Genomic DNA, 22,260 nt, shown 5'->3' with positions numbered 1-22,260 from the left:
GGAGTGATGGTATCTTATTTTCTAGTCTAAATATAGGCAGATCGTCAGTTAAGATCGTCCATCTTCGATCTTTTATGAACGCTAGTCCTAAGAATCTGCCTATAGATAGTATGCAGATGACGTCAGTCAGGCTTTTGTTATTGTTTTTGCCATCCGCGTTTGTGAGTTGTTCTCACTAAACTGTATTAACCAGACTATAAAAGTTCATGGTTACACAGAGTTTGTGTGTTGGTCCGTTATACTTCCGGATGGCAATGTTGTGAACTCCTTGGCCAAGCGCATTCTATCTATAGATCTTGCTACTAAAATAGTTATGTCACCTTTATGTAACCTATTCATTACTAGTACTCCGAAGGACTGGTTACATGCACACGGCAAGGATTTAGGAACCAAAAGAGTAGATGGTGTGACGTAATGACTTTTCATCCCCATTGTTTCTGTCTTGTGTCTCTTCGCTGGTGTTTGATAGCTCTGCAATAGGATTCAACAGTCTGATGTCACGTCCGCCCAGCAACCAGCAGCTTGGTTCTAAACAAAGAAAATCGATACTCTTCATTCTTCGTGCTGGCTAGAATTTTTTTCACATGTCATGTGATCAGAATGTATAAAACTCAAAACATGATCACATTTATAATGTATTTCTTCTCTGGATACACTTTTATGCTCGTCGGAGAAGTATTTAATAAGGACGATGATGAAGATAATGGCGTCCGGCATTGTTCCGATAGTTTAGAACCAGTTACAATGCGTCATTCATTACGAGGGAAGTGATGTCGCGACTGTGGAACCCTATTGATGTTAATCTGATTTTGTCAGTGAGTTGTTTCAAATCCTTGTCGAGACTGAGTGGTAACGTTTTTTTGTTGGCCGTCTGGTGTGTAGTGTTTGTGTGTGTGTGTGTGTGTGTGTGTGTGTGTGTGTGTGTGTGTGTCGAAAGTGTCGTAAAACCCTTAAAAACAATAACAAAACAAAAATCATTGCTTTATTGATGCTGCGCGATTAGCCAAAAAAACTCACAACATCCACTAGTCGGATATAACGTACCAACACACAAAACTATGTGTAACCACGTTTATGGATAATATAGATAGAATGCACTTGGCCAAGGAGTTCACAACATTGCCATCTGGAAGTATAACGGACCAACACACAATTCTCTGTGTAACCATGAACTTTTATAGTCTGGTTAATACAGTTTAGTGAGAATTACTTATAGATAGTATGCAGATGACGTCACTCAGGCCTTTGTTATTGTTTTTGCCATCCGCGTTTGTGAGTTGTTCTCACTAAACTGTATTAACCAGACTATAAAAGTTCATGGTTACACAGAGTTTGTGTGTTGGTCCGTTATACTTCCGGATGGCAATGTTGTGAACTCCTTGGCCAAGCGCATTCTATCTATAAACGTGGATGGCAAAAAACAATAACAAAGACCCAAGTGACTTCAACTTCTTTCTATCTATAGTCTGATTGATACAATTTAGTGAGAACTACTCATAAAAATGTCTGGCTTAAAACAATAACATAGAGCTGAGTGGCGTCAAATTCGTTCCTTCTATTGGCGGAGATTTCAAGTTTACGACGTAGAGCAACGCTGTGTCATTGTGATTTGTAGATTACTAACGGATATTGTGAGTATTTTACCTGAATGTAGTACCATTTCAAAAAGATGACAATGGGAAGGTGTGGGATGGGGACAACTGCCATCCAAAGCCTTTCAATTTTCATCTTTTTCTTTGTGTTTTTTAGGCTTAAAGACATCAGACCGTGGCCTTCTTCGTAAACTCATGGCCCGATACTAACCACTAAATGGTGTCAAAAGACAAGTCTTTGGCCACAAAAGAAAACAAATTCTAAGTTGTATTCAACAGTTCAACCAGCGGCGTAGCCTGGTCATTTAGGAGCATGGGGCTGGATTTGAGATGGGTTGTCGCATATATATATATATATATATATATATATATATATATATATATATATATATATATATATATATATATATATATATATATATATTTTATATATATATATATATATATATATATATATAGAGAGAGAGAGAGAGAGAGAGAGAGAGAGAGAGAGAGAGAGAGAGAGAGAGAGAGAGAGAGAGAATTTGATGCACTCAATTATTTTATCAAAATTTGCATGTTCTTTGTAACTTGTTCATCATGCCTGGCTAAAGATAAGCGATAGCCACTGTCAATCTGTGCACCTATGTGAAGAGTACCAACGGTTTTCAATCTAGTGGTGATATTTAAATGTAAGTTAGACTTCTGATGGTTCAATGCTCTCTGTGTTAAATTTTTCAAACAGGTAAATCCACTTCTTGTCCAAGACAATTCTGTATTGCTGTTATCGCCAAACAAAATACAATTAAAAGAAAATAAACTCTTATTTTCTATTCTCACCGATAGCCAAGGAAAACGACTATACCAATCTTTATCAAATGACCGATTCTGTTTCCCGTCTTTAATAGTGAGTACAAAATCGTTTGGTTGATGGGGACCGAGACTTTTAATCAAAGGTTTATTTTCCCCTATTCAAAGAACTGGTATTGATAGTCAACAGATAATCAACGTGATTCATCACACTTAATAGCAATTAATTAAAATTTTAAAAACAAACACTGCACACATCAGATTAACACACTCAAGTTAAAAGGGACAATGGGGAATTCAATATCACATGCCTGACACGCCTCGAAGAGGGATGGGTAACAGGTACAACACGATTGCCATCAATGGAACAATTAGGTCATTGTGTGTGGCTGCGAGTAAGAAAGCCACAATGACTCAGTTCAACGTCAAGATGCCTCTTGATGCCCACAGTCATAGCACAGTCAATGCATCGCCTGGTTGTACCGTGGGAATATGGCTGGAAGCCTTCTCCACCTTTAAAGCCACACGCTGTACTGATTGGTCAGGGGCACGAGTACAACTCGAGCTGTAGTAAATTCAAAGCGGTGTGATTGGTTCAAGTTTTGAGGCTCTGTAAGGGTTTTTTAACACCAGGTCAACAATGAATTTCATTGTTTGTGAAACAGAAAAATTAAAAGTGTGACTTTTTATTGTTAAATTCTTACATACTTTCAAGACAATGACGACCTGTGGCTTAGCCTTAATAGCCTTTAAGGCCCTACGCCACTGAGTTCAACCAATGGGATCCCTTGTTTCATTGAGTTCTACTTACGACAAATCGCTTGGCGGTCCACAAATCTAAAAATTATATCAAAATATAGATAGTGCTGACACAAGAACCCTATAGATAGAATGCAGATGACGTCACTCAGGCCTTTGTTATTGTTTTTGCCATCCGCGTTTGTGAGTTGTTCTCACTAAACTGTATTAACCAGACTATAAAAGTTCATGGTTACACAAAGTTTGTGTGTTGGTCCGTTATAGATAGAATGCGCTTGGCCAAGGAGTTCACAACATTGCCATCCGGAAGTATAACGAACCAACACACAAACTCTGTGTAACCATGAACATTTATAGTCAGGTTAATACAGTTTAGTGAGAACAACTCACAAACGCGTATGGCAAAAACAATAACAAAGGCCTGAGTGACGTCATCTTCGAACTATCTATAGGATAGTTTGACGTCATTTGTATGTTTTTGCACCGTCTAGTGAGTTATCGTTAGTAGAGCTCAAGGAAAAAAGTGATTCAATTGGTTGACCTATTGAATTCAACTCACGATTTGTTTTCTTTTGTGACAGAAGACTTGTCTTTTGACGTCATTTTTTGGTCAGTGTCGGGCTATAAGTTAACGATGGCGACGCTGATACTCACCTCTAAATGACGTCAAAAGACCAGTCTTTTGCCACAAAAGAAACAAATTGTGAGTTGCTTTTAATAGTTCAACCAATGGGACCACAAGTTTCCATGAGCTCTACAAACGACAACTCACTAGGCGGTGCGAAAACCAAATAATGACGTCAAAATACCAGTCCTTTTGGGTCTCAGTGTCAGGCTATAACCTTACGATGGCGGTGGTTCTCGAGTCAGACTATAGATAGTTCAAAGATGACGTCACTCAGGTCTTTGTTATTGTTTTTTGCCATCAGCGTTTATGAGTAATGCTCACTGAACTGTATTAACCTGACTATAAACGTCCATGGATACACACAGTTTTGTGTGTTGGTCCGTTATACTTCCGGATGGCAATGTTATGAGCTTTTTAGCCAAGCGCATACTATCTATAAGTTAACAATGGCTATGAGACAACTCACTAGGCGCTCCACAGACCTAAAAATGACGTCTAGGTGGGTTTAAGTCGTGTTGGGCTATAAGTTCACGATGCCTCGATCAGACAGGCCCCATCGCTCTCTACCGTGGCCTTCGTCAACTCATTGCAGGCACTTACCCAACACATTCGTTCTAAAAGAATACCAAGATCACGAGGAAAAAAATATTTTGAGTCTCAATCAATAGTCAAAACTAATAGAATTATTTGTTTCCTTGAGCCCTTCTAACAACTCACTTTTTACTTTAGTTCGGTGATCGTCGTCTTCTTTTGTGACGTCATGTTTTGGTCACTGTCAGGCCTCGAGTTAACGATGGCAGTGTCTCTACCATTACACCAAAGAGATCGTGGACTTATCTTCCCTGACTTCGGACAAGGCTGCGCATACGAGATGGAATTCAATCCCTCAAGGGGACAGGGACCTAGTCTCCTCGAAACTGGGAGAGAAGTTGTCAGGCTTCAGTATCGTCAAGAGGAGACACTGGGTGACAGCGAATCGACTTCGGTCAAGAACCTGCCTCATGGCACCGTCGCTTTAACAGTGGGGACTTTCCACTTATCAATCACGTACCCGTTGTGGTCAAGAGCCCGAAACCGCAGGCATCTAGTCGAGCGTTGCGTTGTGACGAAGCTTCCTTGCGAGTTCGCGACCGTACAAGGTTGCGACGATGAGTTTGCGGCCTGGAGCGTAGCCATCGTTAACTTTTAGCCTGACACTGACCGTAACCATCGTTAACTTTTAGCCTGACACTAAGACCTTAGCGATCGTTAACTTTTAGCCTGGCACTGACCAACAAATGACGTCGAAAGACCAGTCTTTGACCATAAAAGAAAACAAATTGTGAGTTGTATTCAATATTTTAACCAATGGAATCACTTGTTTCTTTGAGCTCTTCTGACAACAACTCACTAGACGCTACACATACCTAAAAATGACGTCAATCTATAACTCCTAGAGGGTTCTAGTGTCAGGCTATAATTTAACGATGGCTACGCTCAGACCGTAGCCATCGTTATGTTATAGCCTGGCACTGAAACAAAAGGATTGGTCTTTTGACGTCATTATTTGTTTTTTGCACCGCCTAGTGAGTTGTCGTTAGTAGAGCTCATGGAAACAAGTTATTTCATTGGTTGAACTATTGAATACAACTCACGGTTTGTTTTCTTTTGTGGTCAAAGACGTGTCTAATGACGTCATTTTTTTTTGTTCCGTGTCAGACCGTAGCCATCGTTATAGCCTGACACTGAAACCCAAAAAGACTGACATTTTGACGTCATTATTTGTTTTTTGCACTCCTAGTGAGTTGTCGTTAGTAGAGCTCATGGAAACAAGTGGTCCCATTGGTTGAACTGTTGAATACAACTCACGATTTGTTTTCTTTTGTGGCCAAAGACTAGCATTTTGACGTCATTTGTTGGTAAGTGTCAGGCTATAACTTTACGATGGCTACGGTCAGGCCGTGAGTTTACGAAGGTCACGCCTGGATAGATCATTCTAACAGAGCAGATGGCAAGAAACAATAACAAAGCCCTGAGAGACGTCAACTTCGAACTATCTGATCAAGCGGTAGAACCTGTGGGTATTTTACTTAGATACAAACCATCGATAGCAAAAAACAGTGTAGTTTTCTATGTTTACCAATAACTGCCATTGTTTACATTATGACGACTGTCCGAGAGGCGTGGCTATTTAGGTGTCTCTAGTCTTGTCCTGCACAAAACTCCAACTTCGCAAGTTTCATTTATTTACTTATTTTTATTTTTATCTTTTGTGTTGCTAAACTCCCTTTTTAGGGTCAGATCGACGTCTCCTTATTTGCAGGTCCGGTAACCCAAATTGTTATGGGCTCGTTGTAATTGAAATATACTTTAAAACTAACGCAAAACATTGTCCGTTACAACCATGTTAAAAAGGCCGTAATTGCGTCCGGTTGTCAGACCTGCAAATATCGTTACGTCGGGTCCCATTCATCCCGACATAATAGCGTTTTCAGGCTATAGATGGAACGAAATTGACGTCACTCAGCTCTTTGTTATTGTTTTAAGTCGGCCATTGTTATGAGTAGTTTTCACTAAATTCTATCAATCAGACACAAACGTTCATGGTTACACATAGTTTTGGTGCGTTATAGATAGAATGCGCTTGCCAGATTCACTAACATTGCCATCCGAATAAACGACCAACACAAATCTGTGTAACCATGAATTTTTAGTCTGAATACAGTTTATGAGACAATCACAAAACGGGAGCAAAAACAAACAAGACTAGTGACGTCATCTGCATACTATCTATATCGTAGCCATCGTTAACTTATAGCCTGACTCGGACCAAAAAATGAAGTCAAAATGCCAGTCTTTGGCCACAAAAGAAACAAATCGTGAGTTGTATTCAATAGTTCAACCAATGAAATTACTTGTTTCCATGAGCTCTAATCACGACAACTCACTAGGCGGTGCAAAAACCAAACAATGACGTCAACAGTCCTTTTGGGTTTCAGTGTCAGGCTATTATAACATAACGATGGCGACGGTTATATCCGGCTGACGAATGTTGTGAGTTGTTTTAACTAAACGCAATGCATCAATAGATAGAATGCGCTTGGCCAAGGAGTTCACAACATTGCCATCCGGAAGTTCGCAAACTCACAACCTTAACATGATTATAGCTTGGTTAAGTACATTGTGAGAACAACTCAAAACCGATGGCAAAAAAAACGGCCTATACACATCAGCAACTATTATAGAACCATTACTCTTTGTTATTGTTTGTCGCCAGCCGTTTTTATGAGCAGTTCGCATTAAATTCTGTCAATCAGACTATAGATAGTATGCGCTTGGCTAAGAAACTCACAACATCGCCATCCGGAAGTATAACGGACCAACACACAAAACTATATGTAACCATGAACGTTTACAGTCTGGTTAATACAGTTTAGTGAAAAAAATACTCATAAACATGGATGGCAAAAAAGAAAAAAAACCAACAATAACAAAGATCTGAGTGACATCAACTTTATTCTATCTAAAAGCGTTCAAGGTTACACATAGTTTTGTGTGTTGCTACCTTATATCCGACTGCGGATGTTGTGAGTATCCTAAACTAGACGCGCATCATCTATAGGTTACGATTCGAGTCTAAGTCAACAAGCTGGCTAAACCGTAGCTATCGTTAACTTATAGATAGTATGCGCTTGGCTAAGAAGCTCACAACATTGCCATCCGGAAGTATAACGGACCAACACACAGAACCATGTGTAACGATGAACTTTTATAGTCTGGATAATACAGTTTAGTGAGAATTACTCATAAGCGTGGATGGCAAAAAACAAAAACAAAGACTCGATTGACGTCGACTTCATTCGATCTATAGCCTGACAATAACCAAAATATGACGTCCAAAGATAAGTCTTTGGCCACAAAAGAAAACAAATCGTGAGTTGACTAACAACTCAGTAGACGGTGCAAAAACCAAATAATGACGTCAAAATGCCAGTCTTTTTGGATCTCAGTGTCAGGCTATAACATAACGATGGCGACGGCTAAACCCACTCGGAGTTGGAGTCGACGCTTTTGGAGCAGATGGAACAAACCCTTAAATAGAATCCACACAACCCGTGTATTCCACTCGTGAATATATTCTACATACAAACACTCTCTCACACACACACACACGCACACACACGTACACAAACACACACACCCACACACACACACCGGTTCTACCCAACCCGCATGCCACACATCTATAATTTCTACCCTCACCAAAACGCCTCAGGTGTCATGTGATAATATTTCATTTTAAAATTTCCATTCGGTCGGAGAAGAACTCTGAAAAAATAAAACACATTTTTTAAAATTTTGGCCAGAAAAATCGTCCTTCAAATAAAGATAATATTTTAAAATAACCCTCATCTTGTTAAAAACGCTCAAAGCTGGGACTTCTACGAAGTGGCTCGTTGTGCCATGTTGTAGAGTTTTGTGAGAAGACGAGGGACATTTTAAACGATCCATATTTGAATGCGGAGAATTCCTGGGGGGGGGGGATGTTTATGTGTGTCTGTGTGTGTGTGTGTGTGTGTGTTTTATTTTTTTTATTTTTTTATGAGCACGGAAGTGTTGATATTTCGTTTGATATTTAATTCGCCAACCTACAATTTAATTTTTGTCATCAGTCAAGTCCTAGAGATTTAATTCTTAGGAATTATAAAATCGTGAATGCCAATTTAGTGTCACTTCGATGTCCTCTGACAAAACACGTATCTAAAATATCTGGCAAGAAACGTGTTCTTCAAATACCGATCGATTTAAATGACCCTGACCTTGTAAAACAACAAAACTTGGAGGGACTTTAAGGAAGTCTTTACGGAAGTCCCGGGTTTGAGAGTTTTTGCCAAGATTATGGTTATTTTAATCGATCGATGTTTGAAGGACGAGAATTCTAGCCTAATGTTGAGATAGTTTGTTTTGTTTTTTGTTTTTTTTTTTTTCAGAACACAGACTGAAAGGGTTAATGGCAAATGGCAAGGCAACAATTTAAAGTCAGTCGTTTTGTGTCAAATCTTATGAGTTGCTTTTTTATTTTAACTCTTTCAAGGCGGAATTCGATTTTATCCCGATCTTACATCTGATTTAAATTTACTGTCTATACGATTCAATAGTCTGATGTCAAGCCCCCCGGCCATCTTGGTTCTAAACAAAGAAAATCATTACTTTTTATTCTTCATGCAGGCTAGAACTTTTCATATGTCTTGTGACCAGAATGTGTAAAAGTCAAAATATGATCAAATGTATGTGTTGTTTTTTCCTCTGGATACACTTTATGCTCGCCGGAGAAATATTTCATACTTGCGTCCTCCATTGTTCCGATAGTTTAGAGCCAGTGTTACTAAGTTACCATGCGTCATTAGGAAGGAAGTGACGTTACGACTGTTGAAGAGTATGTTATTGGCCAAGACAACGAAAAGTCGGGTTGAAATTTAAATAGACACCTAGAATATTGTGACACTTTGTGTGTGTTTTTATGTATTATTATGTGTGGTCTTGTGGTGTCTGACACACTCGCTTTCGGATCGAACCTAGCTCAGCGCATAGTTGAGTCTTTGGAGAAGGCCCTTTACTCACATTCTCTCGCCGTAGTCAGGTGTAAAATGAGTACCTGGCCGTTAACAGCGTTGTCTCCGTCCGAAAAAAATGTAAAATCGCCAAACAGGCGTCATGTCTCCTTCTTTAAATACGTGTTTCTGTTAGTCCCTAAAAAAACACTTTGTAAAGCACTTTGAGCACGTTTAGTGGATATTGCGCTATATAAAAGATCAATTTCTTTTCATTTTGTATGTATTATTTATAACACGAAATGAAGTGAGAAGAGTAATGCCATAATATAATAGAAGAATAAAACTTTTTGAAGAAATGGGAATCGAACTCGAGACCACACTGTTAAGGCCAATTCATCTGAGCATGTCAGTGGCATGCTCTATAATCTACACCATCCAACACTCTACTGCTGGGACTCGAACTGGAGTCTAAAACTGTTACGGCAACTCCACCTGACTGTCAGTGTCATGCTCTAGAATCTACGCCATCCGACACTCTACTGATGGGACTCGAACTAGAGTCTAAAACTGTTACGGCAACTCCACCTGACTGTCAGTGTCATGCTCTATAATCTACGCCATCCAACACTCTACTGATGGGACTCGAACTCCAAACCAAATGGTTATAGCAACGCCCAGCAACGAGCAGCTTGGTTCTAAACAAAGAAAATCGGTACTTTTATTCTTCATGCTGGCTAGAATCTTTTCACATGTCATGTGATCAGAATATTATATAAAAGTCAAAACATGGTCAGATTTATCATGTTTTTATCCTCTGGTTGCCAGATTGGACGATACATCATTCGCCACCCCGATATTCTTACCATTGTCAAATCATGGCTGGGCGGAAACTTTTGTAGCCAGATAGTACTGCTGTTGCTGTTTGTGCTATAGATAGTTCGAAGTTGACGTCACTCAGGTCTTTGTTATTGTTTGGTTGTTTTTTTTTTTGCCATCCGCGTTTATGAGTAATTCTCAATAAACTGTATTAACCAGACTATAAACGATCATGATTACACACAGTTTTCTTTGTTGGCCAGTTATACTTCCGGATGGCAATGTTGTGAACTTCTTAGCCAAGCGCATACTATCTATTGTTGAGGTCCAGTACAAGCGGGATTGCTTGTACTTTTGAAAAAAAAAATTAATTAATTTTTTAAAAAGGTTTACACGCAGCGGGCACTTTGGCGTAGGCTGCTGTACCGTTTAGATAATTACACGGCATTTGAATGTTGTAATCAGTCTGCCTTATCCCCCAGCAATTTTTCTCTACACGTTATCCCAATCTTACACACGTTGTCATCAAATGACAGCCATTTGGTGAATGGGAAAGATGCCATTACGAAGTTCAAAGTTTATTCAATCTTAGGCTTTCGAAAACGAACGAGATGTTAACCCAATCACGGCGAGATGTGCCTTGGAAGTGTCGTGGTAAAATCTTCTCATTCAAAAAATAGATACCTTGAGCTTTTCTATAGCGCACTTTCCACTAAATGTGCTCAAAGTGTTCCAAACTAACAGCAACGCCTTTGAGTCGCTGTCATGGTAATTTTCGATAGCCAGAAACAAGGGTGTATTCATTTTACATCTGAGTGCGGTGAGAGAATCTGGGTAAAGAGACTTTTTTCAATGACTCAACTTTGCGCAGCTCAGAACGGGACTAGAGCTAAAGGCCTACCTGTCCGAAGGCGAGTGTCATACCACACGACCACAAGGCAGAATAGAGTGAATGCATTTGCCACCAAATTCAGTCCCTTGATTCGTGGATAAAGAATAATAGACAGGTAGATAACCACGCCTCTCGGACAGTCCTCATAATTTAAACAACGGCAGTGATTGGGTAACATAGCAAACTACACAGGTTTTACTATCGATGGTATGTGTTTAAGTAAAATACCCACTGTTCTATCCCTTGATAGCGCTTGGCTAAGAAGTTCATAACATTGCCATCCGGAAGTATAACGGACCAACACACAAAACTGTGTGTATCCATGAACGTTTATAGTCAGGTTAATACAGTTCATTCAGCATTACTCATAAACGCGGATGTCAAAAAACAATAACAAAGACCTGAGTGACGTCATTTTCGAACTATCTATAGATAAAATGAAGTTGACGTCACTCGAGTCTTTGTTATTGTTTTTGCCATCCGCGTTTATGAGTAATTCTCACTAAATTGTATCAACCTGACTATAAACGTTCATGGTTACACACAGTTTTGTGTGTTGGTCCGTTATACTTCCGGATGGCAATGTTGTGAGCTTCTTAGCCAAGCGCATACTATCTATAATTCGTATCAACACACAAAATCATGTGTTACATTTAACGTTTTCAGTCCGATTGACAGAATTCAGCGACAGCCAATCAGCCAACAGTCTGTTTAAAAACAATAACAAAGAGCTGAGTGACGTCAACTTCGTTCCTTCAATAGATATGATGCACTCAATGAACTTGTCAAGTGAACACTAAACAGCACAGACAATAGAAGGAAGTCATTTTTTTTTAAAAACTGATACACAAGATTTGTCAAGAAAATAAGCCATTTCTGTTTAACTGACACAATCTGAAAAACAAAAGACAGAAATAAAATTTGGCCAGAAAACTCGTCCTTCAAATAGAGAAGGATTAAAATCATCGCTTCCATTTTTTCTCAAACCTGGGAATTCAAAAAGTCGTAAAGGAAGCCCCAGGTTTGACAATTTTTGACAAGATGAGAGTCAGTTTAATCGATCGATATTTGAAGGGCGAGTTTTCTGGCCAAATTTTTGTATAGTAAAAAATGTAAGACTGGCGAGGGGGTGGGGGGGGGGGGGGGGGATTGTGAGAAATTTGAGACTGGGTGGGCGAGGGGGGGGGGAGGGTAGGGGTTAGTCATATCTAAAATACTTTGAAAGGTTCGTGAAATATTTATTATAAATGCTGCGAGCAATTCAGTGTTACAAATTCTCTGTGAAATAACCTTAATCGTTCACAAATACCTGCTTCCGTTTATAATTTACATTCATTTTATTTCATTTCCACACACTACCAAACTCAAACATACAACACACACACACACACACACACACACACACACACTAACACAAAGAGACACACTTTAATATGATAATAATAAATAACCAAATCAAACTCGGCAAATAAATCCACGCTCTTGTTGATTCTAAAACGCTTAAATTACCGCCATTAACATAAAGTGGTGAGAAATAGAAATAATAATAATAATTATTATAATAATAATAATAGTAATAATTATAATCCTATGGGTCGGTTTTTTAAAAAATAGGATCAAAAGTCAACCACCCACCCAGAAACGAAATAAAACACAACCATGACATTATCGAATCCAAGTCTGTCTAATTCCTGCTATTATCCAAATGGGTGACAATCGCCTTGGGTCGTAGTCGGGAAAAACACATATTTAAAAATTTGGCCAGAAAACTCGTCCTTCAAATATCGATCCATTTAAATGACTCTCTTCTTGCCAAAAACTCTCAAACCCGGGACTTCACCGAAGTCCCAGGTTTGAGAGTTTTTGCCAAGATGAGAGTCATTTAAATGGATTGATATTTGAAGGACGAGTTTTCTGGTCATTTTTTTTAATTTGACTTTTTCCAGAGTATGGCAGTCCGTCGTTGTGAGTTGAAGGTGATTTTATTTTATTGTCGTCTTCTAAATAAATACACTTTTTTGATTTTCTAAAAATTGGCCAGAAATACTGGGTATTTCTAATTTGGCCAGAAAACCCGTTTTGATTTTGTTTTTTAATTTGGCCAGAAAATTCGTCCGTCAAACATCTACCGAACACAGTGACCGCCATCTTGTCAAAAGCGTTCAAACATGGGACTTCGAGGAAGTCTTTGAGGAAGTCTGAGGTTTGGGAGGTTTTGGCACGATGCGGGCCGAGTTTTCTGGCCAAATATTCTTTGTTTAATGTGTTTTTTTCTTCTTCTTCTTCTTTTTCTCTTTTTCTCAGAGCGTGGCAGAAGAATAATGGCGATCAGTCAAACCGCTAGTTATAGACTCGAATCTCTACCTTTTGATGATGCGATGAGTGTGTGTGTGGGGGGGGGGGGGGGGGGGGGCTGATTATCATTATCATTCGTGTCCCCAGGCTGGAGTCAAAAACCGTTAAAGTGACGGGTGTGAAAAGTCTAGATTAACCCTTTCACGGCCAGAATGGTTTCTTTTTTTTTTTTAACTCATAGTTTCTACCGGCTATTGTGGTCTAGTGGTATGGCACTCGCTTTAGGATCGGAAGGTCCTGGGTTCGAACCTCGCTCGGCGCATAGTTGAGTCCTTGGAATAAGTCTCTTTACTCACATTCTCTCACCCAAACTCTGGTGTAAAATGAGTACCTGGCCATTAACAGCGTTGTTTCTGTCCGAAAATGATTGTAATATCGCCAAACAGGAGTCATGTCTCGTCCTGTCCTACGTGTTAAGAGTTGCTGTTGGCCAGGGACCCCTTTTAAGCGCTTTGAGCACATTTAGTGGATATTGCGCTATATAAAAGCTCGTTATTATTATTATTATTATTATTATTATTATTATTATTATTATTATTATTATTATTATTATTATTATTATTATTATTAAATTTTATTGCTAAAAAGTACAGGTTGCTTTGAGAGTATTTCTATTACAACAATGAGACCATAACATATAACAATTTGGGTTACCAGACCTGTAAAAAAAGTACACATTGGCTTGAGGGTCTTTCTATCAAAGCAATGAGACCACAACACTTTAGATTGTCAGACCTGCAAATAAGTACAGGTCGGGTATATCCTGACCCCGACAGGAACGGGTTAATTTTCAATTTGTTTTGAGGACCAAATTTCTGGGTGTTTTTTTTTTTTTTTTTAAAGATATCTCGTATAAAAGCTGTAGAATACACAATCGTTCTTTTTTTTCAGCTGGAATTTCACGCAGCACATTTTAGACACGAACATTTTGATGAAATAGAACGTGTCAGATGAAAATACTTTGTTGGTGTTGAGGTAAATAGGCGTCTAGATTGATTGAAGCAGGGGGAAGGATTCAATTGATATTTGACACTTTTTACGCATATCTGACAACAACAACATAACCACAACAACAACAACAACAACAACAATATAACAACAACAGCAACAACAACAAAACTACGTCACACTCTACGTTGGTAATGTTTATATTCATTTGTTGATTTATTAAATTAGGTCAATCAGTTTTGTTTCTTTGCCTTTAACGAACATTCAATGTTTGTTTGTTTTTGTTGTTTTGTTTGTATTTTTCGGGGGTTTTTTCTTGTTTTTGTTTTTGTTTTTTTTAAAATTGTTTTAAAGGGTTTTACGGGACTTGCGACAGACACTGCTATTTCGGTGGCATCAGGATGGTTCCAGTTTCCTGTATCTGTTCTTATGAAGTCGGACTGATGTTTGATCTGCGTGGAAAGACCCTAGGATTCCTGAAAAGGAAAATAACAGTAGCAAAGCTACAAAATAAGCTTCATCAAATGTTATTGTAAGGCAGGTCCTTGAGTGCGTGCACAGAATCAGTTTGGGGCCGATAGGACCAACACCCCTGATCCAATTTCATGAAGGCGAACTAGATAATTACTTATTTACTAGTCTAGTAAATTGCTTGTTAGTCTCAAGCCTAAGCGGAGCAAGTGACTTTTTAAAATCGGATTTCTAGTCTCGGACTAGCTAGTCTCTTGCCCAGAAGTTGGCGTTGTAAGGTCGGTGACTAATTCGACTGTTTTGTGCTGGGAACATTACGCTCTCTAGTACATGATGGCAGGTAAGATACCAGCCTTCATACTTTTAACGCAAAAGATTTCCAAAGAGGAAATTAGCAACACATCCTGTGTAGATGATATTTCGTTCCGTATATTAACTGTCGACTGGTAAAGTCCAATGATGTCAATTGTCGACTGTCAATTCTATATTTAGGCCAATGACAGTTTCAAACAAATTGAACAAAAACAAAATAGAAAAAAAGGAAAGTGTGTTCTGACGAATCACATTATTTCCGTCATTTCATTGCCAGCAGAATAACTTTTTAATCATTTTTTGGGGTTGTTCATTGACGCAAACCTTTTTCGATTTCGTTTCTCCGTTCACTCGCAACTCGCGAGCCGATTAGATTTTCTTTTTTTTTAGTTTTTACTCACAAAAATGTGTACTTTCGACGATCTGCACTTATCTTCAAGATTTTTTAAAGCCAGTGTGAATAGCAACAGGACACTTTTTGCCTGTCATTCGTAACCGACGTATTGTCCTTCCGAATCGAAGCTCTCTCAATCTAAAAACAGCTGTTGTCTTGTTGACACTATGATGTGTCCTAGTAACTAGTCTCAGACTAAGCTTGAAGTCCGACCTCAGCAAATGACTAAAACTTGTCCAATCTTAGTCCGAAGGTGCTGTGATTTTAGTCTGGGATTTGCTTAGTCAGCTCACATGAAATCCGATGTTCAAGTCCTTGACTCAAGTCAGAGACCAAGAGCTAGTCCGCGTTCATGAAATCGGGCCCTGATGGGTTACAAAGACGGGCTATGTGAACCAACACATTGACTCGTACATCATTAACATCATTACATCAACAACAACAACAAAAACAACAAAAAATGTTTTTAAAATTGAGCTTTTATATAGCGCAATATCACTAAACGTGTACAAAGCGGTTTACAAGTGGTCCATGGCCAACAGCAACATTTAACATGTAGGTCGGGACTTGACGCTTGGTAGGCGATATTACAATTTTTTTCGGACAGACAACCCTGTTTACGGTCAGGAACTCATTTTACACCTGAGTACGGCGGGAGAATATGAGTTAAGAGCCATTTCCAAGGACTCATCTATACGCCGAGCGAGGCTCGAACCCAGGACCTTCCGATCGGAAAGCGAGTGTCACACCACTAGTCCTGATAGCCGCACATCACTTGGTTTGCCTATATGGGCCAGTCGCCAAAAACAATCCAGGTTGTCTGCCCTTTACAAATACCATTTTTCATATTTATAAAACAACAGTTTACAATAGGATTCAATATTCTTATTCCGACAGGCTTTCTTTTGATTATGTGTATAATTAGCGTTGTTCGTGTACTGTGTTAGGGCTTAATCTGTTATGCGCCCAGATCTCTCCTGAAGAAGGGATGCTTGGCGCACTATAAATCTATACCATTATTATTATTATTATTATTATTATTATTATTATTATTATTATTATTATTATTATTATTTATTATTATTATTATTTATTATTGTTATTATTATTATTATTATTATTATTATTATTATTATTATTATTATTATTATTATTATTATTATTATTATTATTACTATTATTATTATTATTCAATAGTCTGATGTCACGTCGCCTAGCAACGAGCAGCTTGGTTCTAAACAAAGAAAATCGGTACTTTTTATTATTCATGCTGGCTAGAACTGTTTCACATGTTATGTGATCAGAATGTATAAAAGTCAAAACATTAACATGATCAGATTTATAATGGTTTTCTCCTCTGGATACACTTTTATGCTCGTCGGAGAGGTATTTCATAAGGGCGTCCGCCATTGTTCCGATAGTTTAGAGCCAGTTACTAAGTTACTCTGCGTCATTACGGGGGAAGTGACGTCACGACTATTGAAGCGTATTCACAATCAAGAGATCAAACACAACACAATGTCAGCAATAGAGATTTATTTTCCAATGCCCCACAAATAGAACAATCCACCAGAAGTAATATTGACAGCGCTGTCATGAACAATTCTTGGCGTTTTGAGCGCTTGCAACACGGCGTGACGGTTGTCACCAGAATGAGGGCGTTGGCCAGCCGAACGAAGAAAAAGAAGAAGATGAAGAAGAGGAGAAAGAGGAGGAGGAGGAGGAAGAGGAGGAGGGGGAGGAGGAGGAGGAGGAGGAAGAAGAAGAAGAAGAAGAAGAAGAAGAAGAAGAAGAAGAAGAAGAAGAAGAAGAAGAAAGAGGAGGGGTGGTGGAGGAGGAGGAGGAGGAGGAGAAGTGCTTTCATGTCCGGATAATATACTAGGCACAGGAAATTTAATTCCTAACAACAAAATGAAACTCGGTGTTGATTCAAGACGTCATGGTGAGAACTAACACAATCTCTTACACTGCAAAAATAGTCAGACTTTTTGGTATCATTCTAATGTGAATAAATCCTCTTGTTGGGGTCCGATGTACCCAGACTTTATACCGTTTGTGGATGACGAGGCACAAATTAAAAATATACTTTTTCAACGTTTTGTCTTTCTCAGATTAAACCTCTCATATTCGTCACTTCACACTGGAAGCTGACGGACGACCTCAAGCAATTGTTTTGTTTTTTTGTTTGTTTTTTTTTTTGGGGGGGGGGGGTTGTATTTGGTTTTATTTTTTGTTGTTTTGTTTGTTTGTTTTTTTTTGTTGTTTTTTTTTTTGGGGGGGGGGGTGGGATTAAATTTTCCCCCCTTTTTATCAGCCAATCAAAATGTGATTTTTTTTAAAAAGCATTCTGATTGGTCAAGTCACTGGGAAAGAATGCCAAAGCGATTACAATTGATCAGCGCCTTCCATGAATTTCTAGGAACTTTCTTTAGGAAAAAAAAATTTTTATTCTCTATTGTCTTCTGGCACTTTTCTATTCACTTCATATCTTGTTGTTACCAACATAAGTGCCTGCTCCACTCACTTTTCTGAATTAAAAATTCACCCCATACACCGGAGCATACTCAATGTCTCAATCGTTTCTATGTTATATGTTTGTGTTGAGAATATTGGCTATTAAGCTTAACTGCTGGTCAAAATTATTCGCGATGGTGGTGTACGAACGAATCGGCGGTCTCAAGAAGTGGGTGAGAGAGGTATCTAGTAATGACTTTGGGTTTGAAACGAATATTTTTGTGTTCGTGGATAGCTCACACGGTAGAGCCACGCTCTCACCTGCCAGGCGGAGTTGTCGTACCAATAAGGTCGCAGGTTCGAACCCCACCACCGCCGCGAAATTTTTTATTCTCTATTGTCTTCTGGCACTTTTCTATTCACTTCATATCTTCTAGGAACTTTCTCATACTCATATTAATTGAGCTTTTATATAGCGCAATATCCACTAAACGTGCTCAAAGAGCTTGAAAAGGGATCCCTGGCCAACAGCAACACTTAACATGTAGGCGATATTACAATATTTTTGGACAGAGACAACGCTGTTAGCGACTAGGTACTCATTTGACACCTGAGTACGGTGAGTGTGAGTAAACAATCTATTCCAATGACCCAACTAACTATGCGCCGAACGAGGCCGGAACTCAGGAGCTTCCGATCCGAGAGCGAGTGTCATACCACAAGACCACATTGCACACACAGCACAGACCATATTATCTACTGTACTTGTGCCGTTCCCACTAAATAAACGTGTGTTTTGCTTTGTTTTTGTTTTCTTTTTTTTTCAGATAGGTAGGACAATACAGTTTCCAGAATGAGTAACAACAACAACAACACCAACATTATGAACAACTATAATTGTAACATCACAGCCAATCTGTCGTGCTGGCTGTATGACGTCACAACAACCCACGCCAACATAACCACAAACATGACCCCCACTGTGGCCGCCATCATCACAACGACCAGGAAACCGCCACTCCTGAGCTACGAGACCAAGGTCATTCTGGAATACATCATACACATCGGGATGTTTTACACCACCGCCGTCTTCGGCATCGTTGTCAACGTCATCAACATCATCGTCTACAAGAAGCAAGGCTTGAAAGACAGCATATCAATCGGTCTTTTCGCTTTGTCGGTGTCCGATCTCTTCATCTCAGGCCTTCCCATAGAAACAGCTACTTGCTACGCTCTCAAATTCATCTACCCTGACTCCAACATCAATTTTGTGTCCGTCCATTATGTCCATTCCTCGTGGTCTAGGAGAATGTTCTATTCTCTCTCCTGCATGATCACGACCATGTTGTCCCTGGAACGTTGTCTCTGTGTCATCATGCCCTTCCATGTCAAGGTCATTTTTACGAAATCCCGCACAGGCATTATCATTATCTCCCTTATCATCATACACGTTCTTTGCTTCGTGCCCATTTTCGCAACGCACCGATTACAGTGGGAAGACTCCACTTCCGAAAATGGCTCAAGGAGTCTGAAACTCAGGTTCGCTCCTCACCGAGCCATGATAGAAAATTTCAATTCTACCTTCATGGCCATTATCACACCGACTCTTGCTCAGGTCATTGTGACCTGCTGTGCCGCCGTCATGGTTCACGGGCTACGTCAAGCTTCTAAATTTAGACAAGCTGTGACGTCAGGAACGATGCAGAACGAAACGAAAGTGGACAAATTAAACGATGACGCCGCGTTGCCCAACGACGCGAAGCAGCAGACGATTACTCTCTCCCCGAGGGACGCTCGACTCGTCAGGACCATGGTGTTCATCGTCGCCATTTTGTCGGCGTGCAATATTCCTTATCTTATCATGACATACGCCATCTTGCTGGTTCACGATTTAAACATGCAGCGTGCGTATCACAACACCTATTCCCTCATCTTCAGCATCAATTACGTTCTCTCTAATCTAAATGCCAGCCTCAACTTCTTCATCTACTACAACACGAGCACAAAGTACAGAGAAGTATTTGACCAAACATTTTCGTGCCGTCGCTCTGTCAAGGAATAGAGTTATCTGCCCACCACATTTCCTCAGATTCATCAACCATTAACCCTTGAAGGCTTGACTAAATTACCTCCAATTCATATCCCCCCCCCCCCCCCCCCCCCCATTTCCAGTTTGGTCATAACAGCAGCCCAGGCCGTTTTAACTGCTATACTCTGGAAAGTCAGAATATTTTTTTAAAATTTAGCCAGAAAACTCGTCCTTCAAGCATCCATCAGTTTAAATGACCCTCATCTTGACAAAAACTATCAAACCTAGGATCTCGCGGAGTCTTCCTTGTCCCCAGGTTTTTAGTTTTTGCCAAGATGAGGGTCGTTTTAAATCGATCAATAGTTGTAGGACGACTGTTCTGGCCAAATTTTTTTTAACTACGTGTTTTTCCAAAGTATAGCCGTTAATGATGAACTCATGACAAATAGCGGTTCTATCCGTCTCGGTGTTCTAGCTGTGCAATTGGATTCAGTAGTCTGATGTCACGCCGCCCGGCAACGGCGGCCATCTTGGTTCTAAACAAAGAAAATCATTACTTTTTATTCTTCAAGCTGGCTAGAACTTTTTATATGTCTTGTGATCAGAATGCGTAAAAGTCAAAACATGATGAAATTTATGGGTTTTTTTTTCCTCTGGATACGCTTTAATGCTCGCCGGAGAAATATTTCATACGGGCGTCCGCCATTGTTCCGATAGTTTAGAGCCAGTGCTGCTAAGTTACCATGCGTCATTATGAAGGAAGTGACGTTACGACTATTGAATCCTATTGATGGTTCCTCTGTGACCTCTTGTTGCTGTGTCTGTCAAGCTATTGACATGTATGTCTATTTAACTATTACTTATATATGTGAGCCTTCTGTTCTTCAATCAACATACTACAGATCATACACTTTTGAAAACTACGTCAGTTATCGTATAGTATTCTATTAAAACTAGTCGATTAAACGTTTAGGTTGTGTTATTTTTTACTCGAAAATTTAAAATAAAGTATAGATAGTATGCGCTTGGCTAAGAAGCTCACAATATTGTCATCCGGATGTATGACGGACCAACACACAAAACTATGTGTAAACGTGAACGTTTTTAGTCTTTTTAGTCGTTTTTAGTAATTAAGAGAAAATTACTCATAAACGCGGATGGCAAAAAGCAGTAACAAAGACCTGAGTGACGGCAACTTCATACTATCTATAGTGTGCGCTTGGCTGAGAAACTCACAACAACTACTAATAAAAGGACTGACTAAAAAACAATAACAAAGCGCTGAGTGACGTCAACTTCGTTCCTTCTATAGAGAATGATGTTTACATTCTAGTATGGAGCTCTCCGACTCCGGTCGTTGGCTTTTTGTGACCAAAAATTATATTTATTAAGGCAACTGTAAAATCTTCACAAAAAGCAAACAATGTGAGCGATCTACATTCATGTTTTCGTCCAACCGAGTCATCGATCACATGATTTGTTGTTGTACAACGATTGGACATTTCTCAATGTATCTAAACACGCTGCTTTGTTTATGAAAGTTGTAAACATACCCACGTGTCATGCTGAGCAAAATGACCAATTGTAACGTTGGATATTTCTCAAACTGTGAACACTTTTCACTATGTGGGTCATTTTGAGCACACTTTGCAATGTGACCAATGACCTCGAGCACTTGGAAATGCCCATTGGTATCTTCCAGAGAGCAACAAAGTCACCATTTGTACGGCTATGTGGTCTAGTGGTATGCCACTCGCTTTCGGATCGGAAGGTCCTGGGTTCGAGCCTCGCGCTCGGCGCATAGTTGAGTCCTTGGAAAAGGCTCTTTACTCACATTCTCTCACCGTACTCGGGTGTAAAATGAGTATCTGGTCGTTACCAGCGGTGTCTTTGTCCGAAAAATTGTAATATCGCCTAACAGGCGGCATGTTCCGTCCTACATGTTAAATGTTGCTGTTGACCAGGGACCCCTTGTAAAGCGCGTTGAGCACATTTAGTGGATATTGCCCTATATAAAGCTCAATTATTTTTTTTTAATCTATGAAACAGACCAGGAATTTTTTTTTTTAATTAAAGATACAGTTAATTGGATTCAGTAGTCTGATGGGAGCAAGTAGCAAACGTTCACGTCGTGCTCCTGTAATCCTTCTCTGAAGGAGACTGATTGCTACACTACGCGTCCAGAGAGAATAAATTGGGCGGTAAAAGGATAGCCCCTCGGCCCAGACAATGGAAAACTTCAATGTTGTAAGTTTCAACACAGAAGGAATCTCCCATACCAAATGCA

At 39.5% G+C, this 22,260-nt stretch overlaps 1 protein-coding gene across 3 annotated transcripts; it reads left to right on the top strand.

Annotated features, from left to right (window-relative positions):
* Positions 1 to 9,149: 9,149 nt before the first annotated feature.
* Positions 9,150 to 22,054, top strand: LOC144957345 (uncharacterized). Of its 3 annotated transcripts, none has more exons than XM_078888517.1 (2): positions 9,150 to 9,184; positions 18,772 to 21,083. In XM_078888517.1, exon 2 carries the CDS (start codon positions 18,798 to 18,800, stop codon positions 20,004 to 20,006), a length of 1,209 nt encoding a protein of 402 aa, XP_078744643.1. In that variant the 5' UTR covers positions 9,150 to 9,184; positions 18,772 to 18,797; the 3' UTR covers positions 20,007 to 21,083. The 3 variants fall into 3 exon arrangements, with proteins under 3 accessions (XP_078744643.1, XP_078744641.1, XP_078744642.1); XM_078888515.1 differs by lacking the exon at positions 9,150 to 9,184 and adding an exon at positions 14,262 to 14,340; XM_078888516.1 differs by lacking the exon at positions 9,150 to 9,184 and adding an exon at positions 14,329 to 14,504 and having other exon boundaries at positions 18,772 to 22,054.
* Positions 22,055 to 22,260: the final 206 nt, after the last annotated feature.

Source organism: Berghia stephanieae, chromosome 11 (assembly GCF_034508935.2).
Source record: "Berghia stephanieae isolate SIO BIC M18660-M18661 chromosome 11, UCSD_Bste_1.3, whole genome shotgun sequence".
Taxonomy (NCBI): domain Eukaryota; kingdom Metazoa; phylum Mollusca; class Gastropoda; order Nudibranchia; family Aeolidiidae; genus Berghia; species Berghia stephanieae.
The sequence above is the reverse complement of the archived record's forward strand: the minus strand, read 5'-3'. Positions and strand labels throughout refer to the sequence as shown.

Coding starts and splice junctions, on each gene's coding strand:
- LOC144957345 (XM_078888516.1), top strand. CDS start 18,798: ATGAGTAACAACAACAACAACACCAACATTATGAACAACTATAATTGT.